We start from the raw sequence: 24,789 nt of genomic DNA, 5'->3' as shown, positions 1-24,789 counted from the left end.
TGTTACATGATTCAAATTCAGCCACTGTATAGCTTTCAAAAAAAGGAAAACTTACTAAAAGTAGTATATTAGGGATCTTGGTGGAACCAAAGAATCATCACACCTAGTACTAACTAGTGTAGACACCTAAAATTGTCCAGTCTAATTAAATAAATATTTTATTTATTTAATTATCTAAGCTTAATTCTTCTATTAATTAAATAAATCTTTATTTATTTAATTAATTCATTTATCCTCTTCTAGCCTTATTTCTCATTTAAATAAAGACATTTATTTATTTAAATTATCCTTTTCCTAAATTAAATAAATATCTTATTTATTTAATTGATCCCACTTCTTCTATTAATTAAATAAATCTTTATTTATTTAATTAATTCATTAGCCTTTTCTACACATGACACATGTCATTCATCTCTTAATTCATACACTACCTACCACTTTCATTATTCTATTATTTCTTCTACCTACCCTCTAATCATAGCCGACCTCCTTTTACACCTCTCAATCTTATCCCTCCATTTCATATTGTGTCTTCTATTTAAGGAGATGCCTTCTTCATTATCAAACCCTAATGACACATCCTAATGAATCATCTTAAGGACTTGACTACACTACGATTCTACTTGCAACCACATTCCGTTCTTTGTTGAGCTCTTGTGCACATAAAATCTGAGAGCAAATATATCAAGCAAGATCAATGGAGATAGGAAGAATGGAGATCAAAACCCTATTGGACATGTGATGGTATAATCTTTGTGATTTCTTGTGATTTGCATTGTCTTAGGTAATCTTCATATGTTATGGTGGATCTTTGTTGTTGTTAGGCTAGGGTTTTGTGGTTGAATTCATTTAGCCTTTCAATCTTGTTATTATTGTTATCCATTTTCACCATATACAACTAGTGTCCTTGGAAGTTGAAATGAGCATTCAAATAAGGACAAACCTAATGGAAAACTGAAAATGTTTGTTGGAAAATTATTTATTTGGCACCCCCATTTGCCAAGGCCATAACTCTTGTCTATAACTGCCATTAAGATGATATTCTCAACAATTGATTGAATCTGTTGAGCTTGGTGAATAAGACACTAGTGGTCCAAAAGCGAGAATATGGTCAAGTGAATTACTTCTCCAATGGATGATTTAATTTTAACATTTGATGGCACATCTAAAAGGGCTGTTAATTGCATTTTAAGCTCAATGTCTCAAGGGAAGGAGCACATATGTAACCTAGAATTACCCCTTTGTCCAATTATTTTACGCATTTGTAACCTTGAATGATGCTTTTGCACTATTTTTCTACACTTTTATACAATCTAGTTGTGCTTTTGTTCAATATCATTCTTTTTTAGAAAACTTTCGAATCAGACACACAACCATGACTTCACACCTATAAAATAGGAAACTTTTGGACAAACTAGACTTGAAACGACACTTGGAAACAAACTTCAAACTTGCAAACTTGAAATTTATACTTGACAACCACACAATTAAAACATAAGAAAAACTTGGAGGTAAGTCAAGAGGAATTTAAGTGTGGAATGCCTTCACATTTACTATCTCTAGAGGAATCTCAAAATATTTTGTTTTCATCTTCAAAGGTGATGATAAAAGATCTTCATCAAGTTGCTATATTGGAAGACATATATGAATTTGTACAATATACTAAAGGGATGCAAGTAATTAAAATGGTCCTTGATTCAAATCCTAATTATTATCTTTAGTCTCTACTTACCAAGGGTGACAAGTTACCTCTAGTTTTACTCTCCCTATCCACAAGGAACAAGATCTCATATATTTTAGTACATCTCGCCAAACAAATTTAGTTAGTGTGTCTATCCCAAGCATACCATTGTTTGACATATCGACTCTGCAATATAACACCACATTTCAATGACAATCATATAGAGAAACACATGATCAATTTTATGAGCCTATTTTAATGACTCTTTTATTTGGCTTGATAGAATCTTATACTCTAGTTACTGTATTGAATTGTTCTGGGCACCATAGTTAGGAGATAGCCATTGGGGGGTTATATTGCTCCTAAGTCCCCACCTTGTTATTCATCGAGAATTGGCTGCGAAAGGTAGAGATCGATCTGAAGCACAAAAAATCTGCATATCAATCTCTGACGTTCTGCTGCAGATCGATCCGAAGCACAAAAGTTATGCAGATCGATCTATTGCTACTGCAAATCGATCTCTCCTCAGTGTTAATTGGGTAGACATGTTACCCTCTAAAACCATGATACTTTCTAACTGATAAGACTATTTTATAAGTACTAAAGTATGCCATCTTATGAATTATAGATAGTATACATTTGCATTTGAATTATAGATAGTACTTTCTAATCTCTTATACCATTTGATTCAAGCACATAAATATTCCTCTACCTAACTTAGAAACTAAATAATAGTTAGCACAAATGTATAGATTCTTTGCACACAAATTGAATTGACATAAAGATTACAACAAAATATTTATTCAAATATGCAATTAACAATCTCCATGCACATCAATCCTCTCTACAAGACCTCTATCTCTCTTGGCCAATCTTGGCCGATGCCCACACACCTCCACATCCTTGGTCGATACTTCTTATATCGTATCTTCTCCAATTTGATACCCTTTCATGTTTTGAATTACAATAATTCCTCTAGTGGTTCATTTCACCTTCGATGCCTTTTCAGTTCCTTTTTGTCTTCACATTTAATGTCTCTCCCTAGCATTTCATTTTTTTAGATAGTTATTGATTTTATCAAACACATGGAAATTATATTTATGGTAGAATTTCAAAAGCCTTTACGCTTTGATGGATATCATACCCTACTCTATGTCTCAACCTTGCATCTTTTCTATTCTTGTTTCTTGCATAGCTTGTCTTTATATTGTGCCACACACCATCTTTGCAACCTTCCAAAGTAGTGTTATGTTTGTTCATTGGCCCTTTTAATTTTACCATTATAAACTGCAATCTTGTATTTATTTTTAATCGATTCTTTCCTACATTGTTTGATCGGCCATCTTGTTAGAATTACCGCTCTATTATGCTTTGATGGATGTCACATCGTGTTACAAACCTCACATTTTGGCACTAGCAGAAAGGATATTGGCCTCCATGGTCAAAACTTAGTTGGGACACTTGTCGACCTCCTCCATCAAGTGTGCCCTCTTCTCCTCTTCCCTCTTTCATTAAATGTTCATGCATAACTCGATCTCCTCCAACAATATCTCTATCCACTTTTCTCCTCTTTCATTGATTTCAATCCACTATATTGGTGGAGGCATCTATTAAGGTGGGTGTATCAGAGGAAGCCATGGCAGGTGGATGTAGCTAGATCGAGGAGAAATTGGGCACCAGGGTATATTCAAGATAGAAACCTTAAGGCTTAAGAAGATTAAATTTAAAATAAAAATTCATATGCAAAAGAGCCCAACCTTTGAGGAGATCACATGCAGGGTTGTCGAGGTCGATGAAGCTTGCATGTAGGGTTGCCAAAGGTTGATGAAGCTTGCGCAGGATTGATTGAGCAAATTACTTGCGCTCTTTTTTTTTTTTTTTTAAAGTAATGCCCGCAGTCATTGGAATTTTGACGAACACAGGCACTTTTTTTCAAAAAAACAAATTTCATTACTAATGCCTTCTCTGTCGAAACCAAATGTGAAATTGTCGTTGGAATTCCGACAAATTCGAGCATTTTTTCAAAAAAAAATCAAATTTGGTCACAATATACCTTCTCTGTCAGAAACCTCTGTTGGAATTTTAGGCCAAATGTACTAGTGATATTTATCATTAATATGTTTACTTTGAGCATGAAACATGTCATACTCTCTCAATCCTTGATCCTTGACAAGTGGTGTGGGTTATGAGGTAACTTCTACCCTTGATGCTTGAAACTCTCATGTTTTTCACAATTCACTCACCTTCCTCTCCACATGACCTAGTTCACTAATAATGACCAAATTTAATATTACAATTACTTCAAGGGGATTCCAAAGGGCATAAATTCAAATGTACATCAAGTGATAGTCAATGGAATGCCATTCCACCATTGATGTGATGGTTATGTTTCTAACATAGATGGCTTTTGTACAAGCTTTAGGGTGCCATCTCATTGAATATTGTGGGATCTAATCTTAGCTTGCACGCCTCATCCATTGACCACCAGTTCCTTTTTGATTTTCAAAGCAACAAGGCAATCAACATAGTGCTATCTATGCCAGCTCATTTTTCAAAAAGAAGGTGGTCATTTCTCCATTTTTACACAACTGTAATATCAACAAGATATAGGGTTTCAATACCTAAACATTTTTAGTCATCGTCAAAGAAATTCATTTTGTAAATCATGAAGAGGCAACTAGTTTTTAGTAGATTCCTTGGCTAATTTTAGATCTTTATGAAGTTTTTTGAGTGAAGAAGAGTGACATGTTCTGCTTAGCTTAGAGTTTTTCCCTCACCACATTTGTTGTGAATATAACATTGATTAGATAAGTGTCACAATATTTTAATATATTGTAAACGTTATTTGTAATGTTTTTTCCTATATTGCATATGAGTTTTTAAAAGTTAAGAGGGATTATTAAGCATGTCCAATTGTTAAATATCATATCTCTTTTGTTATTTCTATGTGTTGTCTCTTATGGTCTATTATCAGTTTGTAACCCATTATAAGGCACCAATCTTGAAAATGTTTGACCCTCCATACATTTAAAATAATTATCATCAACCAATAGTTATGAGTAGGAAGTAGAGTTATATGCAATTCATGGTTTAACATGTTTACTAGAGAAACATTTGTAGTGAGCATTAAAAGATTTCTCCTCAAGTGAATTGTGTTGTGTATAGCCACATATTGTAGCCTTGTAAGGAGGTTTTCACCACCTTAATAAAGGTCATATTAGTAGGTTAATCTTTGACCTAGTGATAGAATTCAAAATCAAAGTGTACATATGAATCCTACAATAGTTTATTAATATTGCATATCTTCACTCGTGATTAAATCTTCTTAATTATTACCTCCAGGAACACTCTCCTTGGTTTAGCTGAGCCCAAAGTGAAAGAGAGTTTATTTTCTCTTAGCAATTGGTCTATCATCACTCACTTTTTGTTGATGAGCGGAACTTCACACCTTTTAGCCATAATATCTATTTTTTTTCAACTTTATCAATCTTTTGAAATAGTGCATTTAAGACAACATAGAGAATAGTAAACATAGAGGGTTGGGTGCCACTATGATAGGTATATGTAGAAGCTACAAAATAAGTCACAAGAGAAGGTTGATTATGAAATATATAAGAAGTGAGATGAAGAAGAGAATGATGAGTTATGATATAGAATGTATTGATGGTAGACATATTAGTATAAATTTTTAAATTCATCTATCTAAAAAAATGTGAAAAAATATAATTTTGAGCGACTTTATTTACTTAAGAAATATTTTATTTCTATATGTATAAATAACAACCAAAAAAAAGCTTTGGTTTACTGAATTATTAGTACTTGCCGTTAGGCTAGTACTATTGCAATCGGTTGCACCCTATTTTCATTAACTCATGATTATTCAATTGTTTTTCTTCCAATCATATTTATGAATTTTTTCATTCGATTCTGTTTTTAAAATTTTAAATAGTTAAGATGCAATATTTTTAAGTTTTCAAATTACAAAAATTATTTTTCTTGAATCTAATTGGCTCAAATTATTTGCATCTTATTACCAGATTTCCCTAATCCACATTCTACATGAATTTTTTTAGGCAAATTTTTAGGTCATTAAAATATTGTTTGGTATGTTTTAATTTTCTTTTCAAATTATTTAAAGTTTTTATCTAAATCTTTAAATCGTTTAAAGCTTTAGTTATCCTCATAAAATTTGATAATATAAATATATATCTTTGACAAACATATTAATATATATTTTCTATATAATATATAATTAAATTAAATATTAGATAAAGGATGAATAAATTTTTTTAATATTATAAATATTATTAATATATTTAAATCTCTATATATACAATAATATAATTAAAATTAATATATTAGGATTCAATAGATTTTTGATAATAAAAGAAAATCAAAATTAAACATGTTAATTATATATAATCAATGAATAATAAAATTATATATAATAATATATTAGTAAGTTAAATATATAAATTGTTAAAATATAAGAAAATTTGTGATTAAGGTTTGAGATTAAGGTGTGAATAAATAATTTAATATTATACAAATTATTGACCAATATTATTAACATATTTAATTATAATCTAAATTATATTTATAAAATATATGAAATATAATATTATATATCCTTATCATATTATTAAATCTACATAATGCAATAATATAGTATAAAATTTTATATAAAGATTAATTTATTAATTATAAATAATTTATTAAGAATAACATTACCCAAAATATAATAATAATAATTCTATTATTAATAATTATATTAAAATTTTCATTAAAGAATTATTAATTTTATAGTTATAATTTTAACAAATGATTATAACTTAATTTATATTTCTTAATTATATTATAACTTTAATCTTAATTCTTATTTATTATTATAATTCTAAAATAATTATAATAATTAGGATTAAAATTAGGTTTATAATAAAAGTCGATGTTAGAATAAAGGTTTAGGCAAATTATTTCTAACTTAAAAGATTAAATTTAGTATTCAGTGATTTGTTTTTGGATTTGATTGTGTAGGCTTAGAGTTAGATTCATAACTAGAACTAAATTAAAAAAAAAAAGAAAAAAAGATTAAGGTTCTATTTAATGTTAGATTTAGAGTTAGAATTAGGTTAAAAATTTAGAGTTAGATTTAAGATTTAAGATTTGAATTAGTTATAGACATTATTGTAATTTTATAACTATCTTATAATTATATGCATTCTATTATACTATTTTGCAAGAATATATCTAACCTACCTCTAAACAAATTTTTTATTATTACAATATGACCACTACATGACACTTGTTATACTTTTTTAAAAAACTCATTTTCGCATTAAAACTATATAAAATTTTAATTTATAATATTTATACAGGTTTACTATATTTTAATTTGAATAAAAACAGGAGATCAAGCTCTGAAAGCAGGAGAATGCGGTTTAATGTGAGATGGCTGGATTGCCATGGACGGGAAGGAAAAATTTTCGCGTGGGAAATGGCCGTGGGAGTGTAATGGAGAGGGATGCAGGGTGGGTATGCCCTGGCTTTTCCAATCGCTCTTCAATGCAGGGAAAGTCATCACCAGTTTAGCGAGCAACAATAGTCAGATAAAACTGAAAGCAGCAGCAGCGCCTTCTAAATTGTCTCCAGAAGAGCAGGGAGAGGCGGAGGAGCGAGCTCTGGCGTTAGCACTCGCCACTAAGAAAGAGGCGACTCTCTTAGAGTTCTACTCGCCCAGGTGCAGACTTTGCGCTTCTTTGGCAAATACTGTGGCCGAGGTGGAGGCCAAAAATGGTGAATGGCTCAACATTGTGATGGCCGACGTGGAGAACAAGGCATGGTTGCCTGAGGTGATCCTGTCCTCCCGCATTTCTTTTATTTAGTTCTAGGGCTTATTTTGTTTTTGTTCAAATTGTTTCGGTTAATAATTAGTATAGATTAGGGTTTTGTTTTTAACACCGTTAAATTGCCCAAGCGTACTCGCACCTTGCTGGCCGTTGAAGTATGCTGGTGGGGTTCTCCTCAATAAGATGTCGACGGATTGGAGTTCTACCTGGTCCAGGAATAAAAGAAATTAAACGGTTTCAATTTTGTACATAACAATTTATTCAATTGCAACTCTTTACAATGAAATTGAACCCCAGAATCCTTTTACCACTCGATATCATTCCACTCGGAGGGATTTTAGTAAAATTGAGAGGGTGAATTTTTCTTTTCGAAATGTGAAATCCTTACAGGGTTTAAGGTTTAGAAGTAGCTGCTCCGCTGAAACAGGAAGGACTGCAATTTTGTCAGGCCATTTCTGTTTTTTGTTGTAAGGGGTTTTGATGAGGATTTTCAAATTGCTCTTTTCTGAAATTGAGAAGATCTACTTTGTAACAATTTATAAATATTAAGAAGCTAGCTTCGTTATCTATTGCAAAAACAAAGGTTCAAAATATTGATCTTCGAGCCACCCATTGTGGTTTATTGCCTAGATGACTTATAGGATAACAGAAGAGGCTCTAATATAGATAATCTCGATTATAATGAAGATGTAAGGTAATCAATGCTGACAATTACAACGAGAGGGTCCCTTGGATAGTTTATATTTAACACCTTCCAATACTTACTACCTATAGACAATGTTAACTAGACAGCAGCTTTTTTTTGAAAGCGGGGTAAAAATCATTAATCAACAAAGATCACTACAAAGCAGCAATTGCCAGCAGGCTTAGCAACAGGGTAAACATCAAGCAAAGAAATAACCAGACAAACAGGTGTCTCTCAAAACCCCCAAATAATCTCTTCTAATTTCTGAGAATACTCTGTGGACAAGTGACCCCAGTCCTTGACACTTCACATACCCATTTGTGTAAAAGCCCATTTCTTCAAATAATTTGCTACCTTGTTCCATTCCCAAGGAATGTGGCAAAAGGTAACCTAATCCAAAGATCTACAAAATCTCACAATCTGATTGACCACCAAGGCCAATTACCAGCTCGTTCCCTCCACCTGCCGCTTATTCAGCATATCAATCACAGTTTGTGAATCAGATTCACATACGATTTTTCTCCATCCTAGGGCACAGCTTCTCTCCAAAGCATAAAGGATAGCAAGAGCCTCCATGAAGTTGTTAGTATGTTGACCTTTATACATAGAAAAGAAGAAAAGGACAACCCCAAAATTATCTCTACCAATTCCACCAATCCCTGCATGCCCAGGATTGCCCTTGGAGGAGCCATCAGTATTTATCTTTAACACATCATGAGGAGGGGGCAACCAACAGCCATCCGGATAGACCTTTCTCTTGGCCTGTTGACCCATCTTGGAAGAGGGGAGCTTCATATTGCATCCTACCAAGCCCATCCTCTGAATGACAACCAAATTACCCAGATCCACATGGGTAGACAAGTCACATTTTGCTAACAAGGTTTCAGTTAGAACACTCATAATCCACATCAATAATTGATGACTTAATATTTTCTTATCTTGAAAATTCCTTTTGTTCCTTTCCAACCAGATTTGCCAAAGAATAAAAGTAAGGCCTATGTTCCAAGCAATGCGCAGAAAAGGAGTCTTAGTTGGGGAGTTCCCTAAAAGACCCCAAAACTCAACCAAGGAGGAAACATGGAGACGAGCCTTATTCGAAACTCCCCAACAACAATGCCAAATTCCCCTAGAAAAGGGGCACATGAAGAAGATATGCGAAGAGCATTCCTCACCGTTATTGCACAGAAAACACATAGTGTTGATTTTGTAACTAGGTTAGGAAACTAAATAGGATTCGGATTGCCTTAAAGGCATCATCCGAATCCTTCTAGGGCTGGGCCCAATCTCTATGTGCATAGGGCTGGCCCCTTTATCTCCTACACGCCAAACATAAAAGAAACACATGCTTCCATTATAGGGCCGACCCTATATTGAAATGTACGAAGTTAAGCCTACACTCCAAACGTGTGGACCTATCCACATCATTGTAATATGCAAAAATGGTTTTAGCGCCCAAGGTTAAATGGGCCGACTTAGAGATAAGTAAAAAGATGAACCCCATATATATACCAGCCACTTGCAAGGCTTAAAGACATATTCACATTCATGCGGATTTGAGAGGTGCGAAATATCTCTGCTCCTTATAGTGCGAATTCTTCCTCCAAAGGTCAGCAAGGAAGGTGCTGCGAAACACTTCTGTTGGTGATGCGAAATACTACAGTCTGCTGCAAAGATAGCGAACAAGCTGAAGCCCTTGAATCACACACAAATCGGCGGTTATGAGATAAGTTTGGTTTCAGCTGATAATTGTGCCCTAGCTGGGTTGTTATTGTACTTACAATTCAATATAACATAATCAGATCTGAGGATCTGTTGTTGCTGGGTTTTTCCTCCTAGAGGGAGGTTTTCCCAGGGTATTTGTGTCTTTGTGTTCATTTTTCTTATCTCTATTTATCAGCAAACAATCTAATTAGGAGCTAATTCTGATTTCTGGGTTCTTATATTAATCTGAAAGGCTAATTTCAACACATAGAAGGGCCCTAAAATCCTCTCTTTCTCAAATTATCCTAGGCTAGGCACCTATTCTAAACAACCAACCACATGAAGTTGCATTTGGGCCAAGAAAACTTACTCCACACGTGTTTCCACTAAGAAACCCTCATACTCCCATGAATCTGCCTATCCAGCTCCTAATATCTCGAAGCCATCGAGAATTCTCCTTTCGGATTGGGGCCCCAAGCAAGAATATCTCTCCTCTCTAAGGAGTTACAAGCTTTGCGAGGCAAAGTCATTCCAAGTTCTTGTCGGTCCTCCTTGTAACCCCCTGGAGGCCACTTGTAGGTTCTTTCCATCTACACACTTATACTTGATCTAGAATCTGAGAAGTTTTGAAATCTTCCACCTTGCTCCAACTTATCTCAAGAAAATTGTTACCCAAAGACCGTAGGTGCGGAAACAAAGATATGATAAGAGGGAACCCATCCTAGGTTTCAAGGTAGCCAGGTTTGATGGTGATATGTTTATGATAAGAGATCTATTTTGCCAAATTTTATAACTAATTTTAGTTATAAAAACATTCTTCCCTTTTTGATGTTATGGGCATCTTTCAAAACTTTGCAAATTGACTGATAATATCAACTTATTGACCATATTGGTAACTTTGGGGACTTGGCCAATTCACCAACAAGAAGTTGATACATATCGGCTTTTTTCTTCAGAAATAAACTTACCAATTATGTTTTTTTGTTGACACTTGAATGACAATTGAAGCCACAGTTATAAACTTGTCTTCATTAGGTTGATTCTCCCAAAATCGGTAACTTGTGAATACACATAAACTTGCGGATTAAACTTAAACTACTGATCATGTTTGGAGAATCTTATCAAATTGGTAAGTTCTCACCACATTCAAACTTGTTGATAGACCATTGATTGCCGAAAGCTCCATATTTCTTTGATCGTTATTACCATTTTAGAACTTTACAAACTTTGTGAAATGGAGGATGAGAATGTTGTCATCAATGTCAAGAATGCAATCCATAACTTTGTTGGTCTTTTAATAAAGTGATAACTTGCTGATATCAATGAAACCGTGGATGATTTTGCCAATGTGTAGCTTGGTTGTCAAATAACCGATAGAGAAAAAAAACTTCATATTATTGGCTTCTTTTGCATATGCACCAATTGCCGATTATAGTCACATTGTTGATAGATTCAATAATCTTCCCCATTGCTTGTTTGGAGTCCGTTACCAATTTTGCATTGGTGTTTTGGAGGAGTTGTGAAACTCATGGAAATTGCCAATGAATATTGATTTGCTCATCAATGACTTGCACATAACTACAGATGAGTTTATGAACGTTCCTCAACATGAGAGAAATGATCAATTGTTGACATTTTAAATAATTAGAAAGATCCTCATGAAAGGATCTTGCACCATCTCCTCCCAATTTCTATATTTAATACTTTTTGCAACACTCGACAAGATGCATTACGACTTTCAAGGGTCTTGATTGAAACAATTGAGGATGAAGAGAGACTTAACACTTGAAGATGATTGGAGGCCTTTCAAATGAAGAACTATCTAACACGAGATTTTAAAAGCCAAAAATTTAAAAATTTTCAAGTTTTAAAAAGAGGGCTAACACATGGTAAATATTAATTGTACTTGCTCATTATTGTTTCATGATATGCTGTGATTTATGTCTATTTATTATACATAGATTACATGCATAATAGTAGAATTTTTATATGTTTTGAATGATTATTAAAGCCAGCCATGGTAGAGGAAATTGTGAATTACAAGAGGGGTACGACGATGGGGTACTCTTCTAGGTACGTCACCTCATGGTAGTGACCAAATGGTCCCACGGGGCCAAGGGGGTACAAGGGGTACTGCCTTTGGGCTTAGAAGAGATGGGCTTCCTGGGCACCCTATTGTGAATACACCTCATCCCTCTATCATGGTGGATTAATACACCGAAAAGTCCAATCATAGGAAGTGGGAAATGGATGGCAAGATGAGGGGGAACGGGTACATGACACCTCACTAGGTACACCACCTCATATGGATGGCACGGGCCACATGAGGCCAAGAGTGATGGTATATTTGCTCTTGGGCCTAGGTTAGAGGATCTCTAGGACACCCTATCAAGTCACCTTATCCAATCTCTTCTATGGGTGAACTTCCTCAAACATATTGAAGATATCTTATGATTAAGTTGATATTTCTGCTATATGCTTAATGATTTCTAATTAAGGTCTACTTAATGAATTATTGTTGTAAGTTGTTTCTAACATGTTTTGCAGGGCTTCAATCAGAAGAAAGATATCTCTAACCCTGCTCTTGTTTTTTTTTGGAAATTGAGATTTAGGGCTAAATTAGGGCATTTCCAAATAGGGGACATTACAAATATCCCAAAACTCTTGGAAAAACTCTATTGGAAAACCGTTAGGTCTAGGGGCTTTCCCTTTTTTCATATAGAACACAATTCCCGCCAATTCCTCCAAAGTGATGGGTTTGTTTAGTGACTCATACATCTCATTAGAAACCAACAAGGGAATGCACTCCAAAAAAAGATCCTCTTCCTCCCTCGCTGGAGGAGTATCCTCAGTAAATAGGGTGGAGTAATAATGAACGACCTCTCTTGAAATCATCTTGAGAGAAGAGGGCTGATTCCCTTTAGAGGACTTGAGAGAGGTAATGAGATTCCCTTGCCTCATATCCTTAAGAAAATTATGGAAAAAGGTAGTGTTTCTATCTCCTTTTTGTAACCAATTAATACAAGACTTACTTGCAAAAGATTTCTTCACACAACTCCCATTCCTCCAAATCTTTCACCGCAACTGCTTCTAAGTGAAAGGATTCTTCAGCATGCACTTATCATATTGAATTTGTTTGGCAAAAGAGAACATTTTTGTCCTAAATGCAGTTTTCCCTTTAGACCACCATTTTGATATAAACTCCTGTGAAGAAGAATCATGAAGCCACATAAGTTGGAATAAGGATTTTTAGAGATTTTGAATAAAGTAGTTGAAAGTTTTGATTGGCCAATGATTTGAGCCTTTCCAATCAAGGATCTCTGAGCTGGTGGTCCAACTATCACCAACCCAAAAATTAGACACAAGGAACTTGTCTAACCTCTCCAAGATAGTTTTTTTAACTCACCTTCTATTATTCCAAGTGATCATTCTATTAGATGGCTTTATGTCAACTAGGTTCAAAAGATCAATATTTATTATTATCCCTCAAGAGCTTAGAAGAATGCTCAAGCCTAGCAGCGCCTTCACTCTTTTCCTCCATAGACGCAACAACATTGAAATCCCTTGTAAGAATCCAAGGAAGATATGGAGCAAGGGACCTAACCATCCTAATATGAGACCAGAGCAAAGTCATTTTTGAGTGATTAGTCGGAGCATAGACATTGGTGAGAAGATTAACTTCCCCAAATTCTAAACTTGAAGTAGCCATAGACATCGAAAATCTACTAGAAATCCACCACATAGGAACAAATTTGCGTGGGTCCCATCGACAAGCCCCACTGCCTAAACTAATTTGAGCCCCAATGTACTAGTATTGGCCTCTAGCCCATATTTTGGGAACCAAGCTCAACATACCTTCCACAAACATCTTAGTCTCCTAGATAAAAATGATATCTGGAGAATGAAATCAGATCAGATGTCAAATAGCCTTTTGTCTAGGGATGCTGTTCATACCCCTTACATTTCACGAAAGAATTATCATTTTTGAGATGGAGAGAAATGGGAATTAATGGTTTTCACTAAATTAGACTCAACCAACGTCTCACCAATCAATTTAAATTTTTCCTGATCCTTTTTCGTACCCATTGATGTGTTTTTTATGCACTATGCAACACAAAATAAAATACCTATCCTCTCTTGAACAAAATCTCCTCTTATGCTGGACTTCGTGATCATAGGAGGTGACTCCAAGGTTTTGGATGTCAGGTCTTGATGTCCTCTTGAATAGACGACGTTATTATGTGATTTTGCTGGAATCACAAGGGGACTTACGTTGGATCTTGAATGCTTGAATGCTGCTGGAGCGTGGAAATTAACTTGAGTTTAAAAAAAATAAAAGAGATGAAGGGTTGAGAAAGTTAATCTAAGCCTAGGAATGTAAGAAATTATGAATGATATAGTGAAATTCAACTAGACTTTGCTTTGCCATGCAAAGCAACAACTCCACAAAGCTTAGTGTGATCTCCTAAGGGAAGCATAAGAGATATCAGATAAAACATAAGACATGCTATTCCATTCATAATCTTGTATGTTCGTACAAGTTACCTTCCAAGGTATATAAAGGTACCAAGGGGGTGCGAGGGCCAACCGTCGCACCTGTAACTACCATCCCTCGGTTACCGAACTAACAAAGACAAATACAACTTAATTAACTAGTTTTATTCTCTTACAATATTGCCGCCAACATCATCCCCCCCCAAAAAAGAAAGGTCGTCTCCAGACGACTTACAACAAAATGTGGAATACATTGCTACAACAGAACCCAAAATAAAAAACTAAGGGGGTGCAGAGGGCATCCCTGATTGAGAAGGCGTTGGTGGTGGTGTAGTGGTGGAAGCCAATCGCCCACACAGCTCGTACACCTGCTCAGTTCTCCTCTTCAGATCCCGTTTTGCCACCATCTGCCTCTCCATTGCAGTCTTAACCATATAGGCTGCCTCTAACACCTCCTTATCCTTCTTGTCCACGCTCTCCAGTGCACTGACCAATCGAGTCTCTAACCGAGCTCTGGATGCCCTTTCCTCTTCCAGCTGCATAACCAAGGCAAACTTATCTTCTACCAGAATGTCCATTGTTGTCTGAGTCTGTGCCACAGTAGCCTCAACCTCCCGAAACCTGGTAGTCAGCTCCTCCCGAGCCGTCACTGTTGCTACGCGCAAGGCCTCAGCTGTGGATGCCATATGTTGTGTCCTCCGGAGCTCAAGATAGCTTTCGCGGAAGGCCTGCTCCACCTCTCTCAACAAGGACTGCATCCAGGTCTCGCCAACCCCCTCAGTGAGGCGCCAAGCCTCCAGCATCCCCAGGTTCTCCGTCTCAGGCCACCCAGCAGATTCAAAACACCGCACAAACTCTTCTCTACATCCAGTGCGGGCAAAGGTCAACAACCTCTCCATCTGCTCGACCATGGCGGCATCCTCTTGGAGTCTCGTAGAGGTCACAAGCCGCTGCGCTCCTAGACTCAACTCGGCAATGAACTGCTCAAACTCTCCCGCACCCTGCCGCACTCCCACAGGCAACCCCTCCTCTCTGTAAGGACTGGTTACTACATTCGCCGAGGGTGAAGCAGCCCTCTGGAGCGCCCTACTACTGGGAGAACTCCCTTCCTCGAGATCAATGATATCCAGAGAATGCATCTCCCTGCCTGGAGATAGAGTGGCCTCCCCTACAGGTGCCACGGGGGTGAGCTGGTAACGGCTCAATGAGGCACTGAGGTCAACCTGGAGAGCGCCTGCTTCCATCATTACCTCCTGCATATAACCTGGCACACCCGACACATCCTGCTCCATGGAAGCCCCCGCACTCGCCAAGATACTCGACCCATCCTGGTGAACTGAGGCCACCCCAAAGTCGATCCCTGCTGTGGTCTCGACTCTCGGTGGTGTCATAGCGATCGTCACCCGAGGCTGCCCAAAGCTAGGTACTGGTATCGTGGTGACTACGCTGACTATCCCGAATGACCGTGGCATCGCCAACTGACAAGTCTGCAGTAAGCGTGCTCGTGTAAACTGGACCCGAGCTTGGTGCGATGCTAGAACAGTACTGGCTGGTGTGGACCCTTCTGTGCCTACCGATTCCATTACCTCTTCAGGCAATTGGTCACCCCGTCTACCTGCCAACCGAAAACTCCCTCCGCTCACCTGGGAGGTGTCGATGAATTCCTCCCTGCCGCTATCAACATCCTCCTCCTTTGCGTCAGACTCTTCTGTGTCGGACTTCGTTTCTGACATGGCCGGCTTCTTCCTTTTAGTGCCCTAATGTGCCTCCGCGCCATGTGCCAAGACATCCAAATGCGACCAGTAGAATATAGGCGGCTGGTCCGGTGCAACACGACCCTGTGGCTCCAATGGCTGTGAGCCTGGGGTGATCTGTGTGCAGACTGCATCGAGAAATAACCCAATGGCGTGATGTGGCATGTAAAATTTCTTGTACTGGAGGGTCATGAATTCGTCCATCCTATCCGCCAACAGTGATGCCCGATCATACACCATTCCATTGTGCAACCCATTCATCAACACAATTTGTGCAATAACTATATCAGACGCGCGACTGGCACCTGTAAGGCGACTCTTTACTACGGACAACAAGCATCGCCATACTCCCTTCGCCAAAAATGTTTTCTTGACCCCCCTACTCTTACCGACACTTTTGAGGCTATCTTTCTCTGCCTGTGTGAGGTTATCTCGCAGCATCAACTGTAGCAAGGTGGCACGGTTTTCGGGACTGGTTTTCTGCGAAGTACCGATTTTTTTTCCTTTCAACCTAGGTATGCCAAACACCCTGCTGAACTCGCTTGTCGTGAAAGAAACAGTTATTAGTTGGTGTTGATAGTCAAATACAGACTGGTGGCAGTGTCTATTATAGGTGCTAATCATGGCACGCAAAACTACCTCAAAATCTTTTATGCAGAAAACTGGCATTTGGACAGCCCAATGTACCTGTGCCTGGCGAAATTTTTTCTTTATTGGGTCATTGTGAGGTGTCCTCGCCCACCAATTCCTATAGTTTATTCCATTAAGACCCTTAAACACAATATTGTCTGCTGTTACCTCTTCCTTTTCCTTTGTCGACTGGGTTTTTGGATGATGCTTTCTGTTTTTCTGAGTGCTGCTCATCCCGAGGCTGCTTGCAATACGCACACCAGATGGCAAAACTCGCTTGCCTGTGTGTGCACTTGATTTTGAAGTTCTTCACCCTCCCTGTAACTTGTCTTCCAACGATTGCAACAGTTTTCTCCAATCCGCCTTATTCCTGTTTGTGTCCATTGATCCCCGATTAATTTCCTTAATTTGCTTTTATAGCTTTAACTTTCTTGCACTTGCCACTTTCTCCTTCCAATTGCTAGCATTTCCCTTTCAGCTCTCACCGTACTGTGTATGGCTGATGTTGTCTGTGATACGGTGTACGACGTGCAATGGCAATTGCGGGCTCTCCTTCCTCCGCAATTTTTTTCCTTACGGTTGGCGGGGTATGCAATTTAATGTTTTTCTTTTTTTTTTCTATTTTGGGCACCACAGGGTATATATTGTGTGGGGGCAACTGCCTCACTGCATGGTGGGCATGCGGGCTCCACCGCACGGTGGTACTCGTCGTATGGTGGGGCCACGCGTGTGGTGGCACGACGTGCCCACCGTGCGGTGGAGCCCGCTTGCCCATCGTACAGTGGAGCCCGCTTGCCCATCGTGCGGTGAGGCAGTTGCCCCTGCATGTTATATACCCCGCGACGCCCAAAAGGGAAAAAAAAGAAAAACATTAAATTGCATACCCCGCCAACCGTAAGGAAAAAAATTGCGGAGGAAGGAGAGCCCGCAATTGCCATTGCACGCTGTACACCGTACACCCGCAGGCCGTACACCGTACCACGGACACCATCAGCCATACACAGTACGGTGAGAGTTGAAAGGGAAACGTTGGCAGTTGGAAGGAAAAAGTGGCAGGTGCAAGAAAGTTAAAGCTATAAAAGCAGATTAAGGAAATTAATTGGGGATCAATGGACACAAACAGGAATAAGGCGGATGGGAGAAAACGGTTGCAGCCATTGGAAGACAAGTTACATGGAGTGCGAAGAACTTCAAAATCAAGTGCACGCACACAGGCAAGCGAGTTTTGCCATCTATTGTGCGTATTGCAGGCAACCTCGAGATGAGCAGCACTTAGAAAAGCAGGAAGCATCGTCCAAAAACCTAGTCGACAAAGGACAAGGAAGAGGTAACAACGGACAATATTGTGTTTGAGGGTCTTAATGGAATAGACTGCAGGAATTGGTGGGCGAGGACACCTCACGACGATCCAATAAAGCAAAAATCTTCGCCAGGCACAGGTACATTGGGCTGTCCAAATGCCAGTTTTCTGCATAAAAGATTTTGAGGTAGTTTTGCCTGCCATGATTGGCACCTATGATAAACACCGCCACCAGTCTGCATTTGACTATCAGCACCAGCGGATAACTGTTTCTTTCACGACAAGCGAGTTCAGCAGGGTGTTTGGCATACCTGGGTTGAAAGAAAAAAAAAAATGATACTTAGCAGAAAATCACTCCCGAAAACCGTGCCACCTTGCTACAGTTGATGCTGCGGGATAACTTCACACAGGGAGAGAAAGATAGCCTCAAAAGTGCCGGTAAGAGTAGGGGGGTCAAGAAAACATTTTTGGCGAAGGGAGTATGGTGATGCTTATTGTCCATAGTAAAGAGTCGCTTTACAGGTGCCAGCCGCGCGTCTGATATAGCTATCGCACAAATTGTGTTGATGAATGGGCTGCACAATGGAGTGGTGTATGATTGGGCATCACTGCTGGTGGATAGGATGGACGAATTCATGACCCTCCAGTACAAGAAATTTTACATGCCATATCACGACATTGGGTTATTTCTCGATGCAGTCCGCACGCAGATCACCCCAGGCTCAGCCATTGGAGCCACAGGGTCGTGTTGCATCGGACCAACCGCCTATATTCTATTGGTCGCATTTGGATGTCTTGGCACATGGCGCGGAGGCACGTCTGGGCACTAAAAGGAAGAAGCCTGCCATGTTAGAAACGAAGTCCGACACAGAAGAGTCTGACGCAGAGGAGGAGGATGCTGATAGCGGCAGGGAGGAATCCACCGGCACCTCCCAGGTGAGCGGAGGGAGTTTTCGGTTGGCAGGTAGAGGGGGTGACTGGTTGCCTGAAGAGGAGGTAATGGAATCGGTAGGCACAAAAGGATCCACACCAGCCAGCACTATTCTAACATCGCACCAGGCTCAGGTCTAGTTTACACCAGCATGCTTATCGGAGACTTGTTAGTTGGCGGTGCCACGGTCATTCGGGACAGTTAGCGTAGTCACCACGGTGCCAATACCTAGCTTTGGGCAGCCTCGGGTGACGATCGCTATGACACCACCGAGAGTTGAGACCACAACGGGGATCGACTTTGGGGTGGCCTTAGTCCCCAGGATGGGCCGGGTATCTTGGCGAGTGCAGGGGCTTCCATGGAGCAGGATGTGCCAGGTGTGCCAGGTTATATGCAGGAGGTAATGATGGAAGCAGGCGCTCTCCAGGTTGACCTCAGTGCCTAGTTGAGCCGTTACCAATTCACCCCCGTGGCACCTGTAGGGGAGGCCACTCTATCTCCAGGCAGGGAGATGTATTCTCTGGATATCATTGATCTCGAGGAAGGGAGTTCTGCCAGTAGTAGGGCGCTGCAGAGGGCTACTTCACCGCCGACGGAGGTAGTAACCAGTCCTTACAGAGAGGTGGGGGTGCTTGTGGGAGTGCAGCAGGGTGTGAGAGAGTTTTGAGTAGTTCATTGGCGAGATGACTCTAGGAGCGCAGCGACTTGTGACCTCTGCGAGACTCCAGGAGGATGCTGCCATGGTCGAGCGGATGGAGAGGTTGTTGACCTTTGCCCGCACCGGATGCAAAGAAGAGTTTGTGCGGTGTTTTGAGTCTGCCGGGTGGCTTTCAAACTAGCTTTGCCTCTGCTCTTGCTAGTCTATTTGATGCGGTCCCAGTTCTTTCGGTTCGAGAGGCAGTATATCAGTAGCAAAGTGAGCAGTTTCAGGGTAAATTATTAAACCCATTGATTCACCACAAGCTCAAGCTACGACTATCCTTGCCGGGTAACATTGATTGTCTTTATTGATTGTATAAAGCATAGAGCAAACATACCACAAACATATTATGCATGAAGCAAGCACACAATTATATGTGAGATAGAATGCATACACATAAATACATGTAAGGCACAGAGCTTACACATGAATACACATATAACATGAACTATACACATGAATATATGTAAGGCACAAATCATGCACATGAATATACGTAAGGCATCAATCATACACATGAATGCACGTAAGGCATGAATCACACGCATGAATACATGTAAGGAATGAATGAATGCACGTAAGACATGAACCGCACATAAATACACGTAAGGCATGAATCATACACATGAATACACGCAAGGCATGAAGCATACACATATGGAATGAAGTATGCACATAAATACATGTTAGGCATGAAGCATTCACTAAGGCATGAAGTAATACACATAAATACAGATAAGGCATGAAGCATAAATACATGTAAATGCATGCAAGGTATGAAGCACACATTTGAAAGGCTCACCCATATAGAAGTGCGATGTTGGTCTTTAATTCTATTCTTTGATTCACTTTTAAGAAGGGGTTGAATAGTTAACCCTCATTGTATGGTGGTTAAGTAGGTTTGTCCTGCAGGTTGGTAGGATTGATGCTCTAATACCAATTGTAATGTCCCTTTTTTGGGACATTCTTTAAAATAATAGAATTCACTAAAGATATAATAGTTTTGTCATGGATTGCAATCTATATAAATGTATTGAAGTCAATACATCATTGCACAACACCCATGTTTATCAAATCTTGAATTCTCCGTAAATGCCGTGCAAATCTGTTGAGCTAAAAGACCCTGTCCCCAACTCAACAGTGGCAAAACTAAGGACCCTGTCCCTAGTTTGTCAAAGGTAGAAAAAGACCCCGTGCCTTCAAACCCTAGCCCACCCCATGAGCTTGAACCCCATCCGGTGACAACACCAAGGATTCTGCCCCTAGCTTGCCAAAGGGTAGGTTAAGACCTTGTTGTTCCAAACCTTAGCCCACCCAATGGGCCCGGACTCCGTCCGGTTTGCCAGTACTAACTAGAATTCAAAACTGATGACTTGGTATATTTGGTAGACTATTGCTGAATAACATTTCTTTATGGATTGACAATCAATCGTTAGAATAATATTTGAATGTTCCTAGGAATAATTCTTGAATGAATTTCTGAAATTATATGTATTGCTGAGTGTATATCTGGAATTCTACCTTGAATTGATGAATTGAATTATTTCATTGCTTGTAGATGATTGTAAATTGATATTTTAAAATGATTGTTGATTGATTTTTGTATTTGTATATATAATTGAATAAATTGATATTTGATAATGAATTTCTGAATTGATGAATCTCCATTGATGGTTGTTGGATCATTAAATGATCTCCTTTGATGGATTCATGAGTGATTATATAGTAATTGTTGACTTGATGTAGTGGTGATTGATGATTGATGATTGAGTGATTGCTGAATTGATAGAGTGATGATTGAATCCTCGGAATGATCTCTCCTTTATATTTTCTTGGTGAAAGAGTCACCACCTTTCACAAGAATTGAGTCACCACCCTTCATTGTTGCCTTTCAGAATAATAAATTATTTTCCAAATCTTTCATTCTGAATTTCTGCTTTCTGAATTGATGCCCCTCAAAATGATTTGATCTCCTTTTTGTATTGGGAGGGACTCGCACCTTTCACTATTTTTACCCTTTGAAAGAGTCGCAATTATTCATCCTTAAATGCTGTCTTTTGAAAATAATTATTTATTTTATATTTCCTCGAGTCACTTATGTTTTCCTCCATTCCTTTCCAAGTTGATGATTGATTCATTCCTTTTATACCTTTAATACTCCAATAGTAATAACTCTTTATTTCATGCCCTTTGACCATTCATTAAACTTAATTAAATTTATATTTTATTATTATTATTAATATTAATTTCATATTTTAATTTATTATTATATTTTCATATTTTAATTTATTATTATATTTTATTATTATTTTATCCTATTTCAGAAAAGGGGACATTACAGTGTGTCATTGTCCAGAGGTTTCTCATCCCTGTGAGTCATTTCTTATCGGAGTTTACACAAAAGTATTGACACCTTTACATTAGTGGTTTTCATTTGAAATATTTTGCTCGAGCTCGAGTCCACAGTGAATTGTCTTTGTAGCGCATAGGCAGTCATGTAACAGATTCAAGTACTGAAACTTATCACTATAAGAATTGCTGTGAGAAGGGGACTTACACTTAACACTCTTTTTAGCTTTGCAGGTTCAGAGTTTATGATCAATACATCCCTGTTTCAATAAGACCTGCAATGTCCTATGTTGTAATGGTCTGCTTTTTATGATTTCAATCTTATTTTTGTTTCGGGTCTTTCTTTTTCCTTCACAGATGCCTAAATCTTAGGCTCTCCAATTTCTTCTTTCTCCCAGATATTTTTGCTTGGATTTGAAACCTTAAACCTTATTATTGGGAGACTTACCTTGGGTTATTATTTCATAAAGAAAGAATAATCATAGTACTAGACAATATAAAATAGACAGAGAAGAGAGGAAGCAATACATTTTTTATTATGCCTGTGTGCATTACATTTGTGGGTTTCTCAGCTGTCAACTACCTCCTAGCTCTCAAGTAATTCATAAATATCAATTAATTTATAATTTTAATAACGAATTATAAATTCATTATTACATATATTCTAAGATGCTGTCAATCGTTTTATGATTCGTCTTTAATCATGTTAAAGAAAAGTTGTTTACCTTACCCATAATTTCAATTTTGAGTATTTATATCTGGCCTTTTTTTCAAAGTGTGTAAGAGTTGACCTGGCTTTTCTTGTATCTTATTCAGTCATGGGATGTAAACTTTTTTGTACGTTTTTATCCCAATTCCCAATTCAAATGTACTTGAAACATTTGAACTGGTCCAAAACAATATTTTGCTATTAGATTTTAGTAAGGACGTTAATTTTTAGATTTTAAATTGATGCTAAATAATATCCATAATTTCTAAGATGACTTGCCATCGCATGGCAATAAGCATTTTCTTCCAATCAGCATCAGTTAAAAACTTTAAAGCCGATTGGATTTTCTACTACTTAATTCGGTGAGTGACCGAAAGTGTTTGAACCAATTTAACTAAACAAATTGGAAGGTAATGTTGGTATTTTATAGTTTAAGCATTAATTGTTAGTTCTCTTATATGCTATAGTTGTAGGCTAAGCCCAACTTTTTTCATTACAGAGCTGGGGTGACTTATTTTCATTAGTTTCATGATTTCCGGTTTGATCAGAACTAATAATATTTCTGCTGACCATGTATGTTTTGTTAAGAATTTAATGTTTTATTATCTAAAACTAAATATTTTGTTCATCATTTCAGCTAGTGTGGATTTTTACTGTACTTTTGTGGCAATGGTATATATTTTTTAATATTCTTTGGGGTGCTTGTTTGAAAAGCTTGCACATGTAGGATAAGAATTCGAATGTTTTATTGCAGGTTCTGCAATATGACATCAAGTATGTTCCATGTTTTGTGTTGCTGGACACATATGGAACTGCACTAGCGAAGACAGGAACTCCTGCTAGTAGGTTACATGTATTGACAGGTTTGTCTTATCTTCTAGAAAGCATGTGGCCCATTAGAAAGGCAATGAAGCCTGTGCAATCGTCAGATGATACAAGTCCAAATCAAGGTAGATAAATTTGGCAAAGCTTAAGAGTTTGCAAAAGCAATGCAAAGTCATCGGAATTATGTTAGATATTCTACATTCATAAAAATATTTGTTGCAGATATTCTTCCTGTATTAAGAATCATGTAGTTATTCAGAAAATTTATTATAAGAAGTCAAAAACCAATAATGATAATTTTAATTTGTCCTCACACTGGGAGTTCTTGGTACAGTTTCTTACACCACAGTGATTTAAGCATGAGTCAAAAGAATTTACTGATCCAATTTGGCAAAGCCTTCAGCCACAATTAATAAGCAGTAGTTCTTTTAGCGGGGCTTTATTTATTCCAGACAACATTTATGCTGTTGTTTACTACATTTTTTTGAAATATTTTGTTCATCTCCTAGCAACAAAGTTCGTAGCTCTCATTATATCGTGGGCTCATTTAGCAGGTGATTTGTGTCGATTTATGATTTTCATTGTTCAGAAAGAGAGAGTTTATAAGTATCATCCAGTGTTCCATGGAAACACGTTTCCCCCCTCCAGGCCCAAGTCCCCCCGTCTCCAAAACCCGTCCCCGAAACTTTTTCCCTTTGTCCCCCCGTCCCCGAAACCCGTCCCTGAAACTTTTTCCCCTTGCCCCCCCGTCCCCAAAGCCTGTCCCTGTCTCCCCGTTCCCAACGGCTGTGGAACACTGGGTCACTATCATCAAAACTTTGTTCTAGGCAAACCAAGTAACAAAAATCCGATGTCCTTTTGATAGATAATAGTAAGAATAAATGTGTCACTGATCTAGTGGTCTCATAGAGGGGCTTCCTTAATTTTCTCAGCAGTTGCTGTCGAGTTATCTCAGAAGTTCACATTAATATTGTTCTGGAGTAGTCACATGGTCCTATGCATAATATATTGTCTTCTACATAATTTATTTCTGGGGGAAAATTATCAACCCATCCTTTTCTGCTATCTGGGTATAAAACCCTTTGTACATGTATCTTCAGCCTCCTTATCTCCAGCAGTTCCTTTTGGTAGATCTCATTAGCTTTGTTGTTACATCATACCTGAAATTAATTATGCATGAAGTT

At 38.0% G+C, this 24,789-nt stretch overlaps 1 protein-coding gene across 1 annotated transcript; it reads left to right on the top strand.

The window, feature by feature from the left end:
* The first annotated feature begins 7,077 nt into the window (after positions 1-7,077).
* Positions 7,078-23,946, top strand: LOC131036116 (uncharacterized). Its single transcript, XM_057967930.1, has 2 exons — positions 7,078-7,530; positions 23,535-23,946. Exons 1-2 carry the CDS (start codon positions 7,144-7,146, stop codon positions 23,736-23,738), a joined length of 591 nt encoding a protein of 196 aa, XP_057823913.1. The 5' UTR covers positions 7,078-7,143; the 3' UTR covers positions 23,739-23,946.
* Positions 23,947-24,789: the final 843 nt, after the last annotated feature.

Source organism: Cryptomeria japonica, chromosome 4 (genome assembly GCF_030272615.1).
Source record: "Cryptomeria japonica chromosome 4, Sugi_1.0, whole genome shotgun sequence".
Lineage (NCBI taxonomy): Eukaryota > Viridiplantae > Streptophyta > Pinopsida > Cupressales > Cupressaceae > Cryptomeria > Cryptomeria japonica.
The sequence above is the reverse complement of the archived record's forward strand: the minus strand, read 5'-3'. Positions and strand labels throughout refer to the sequence as shown.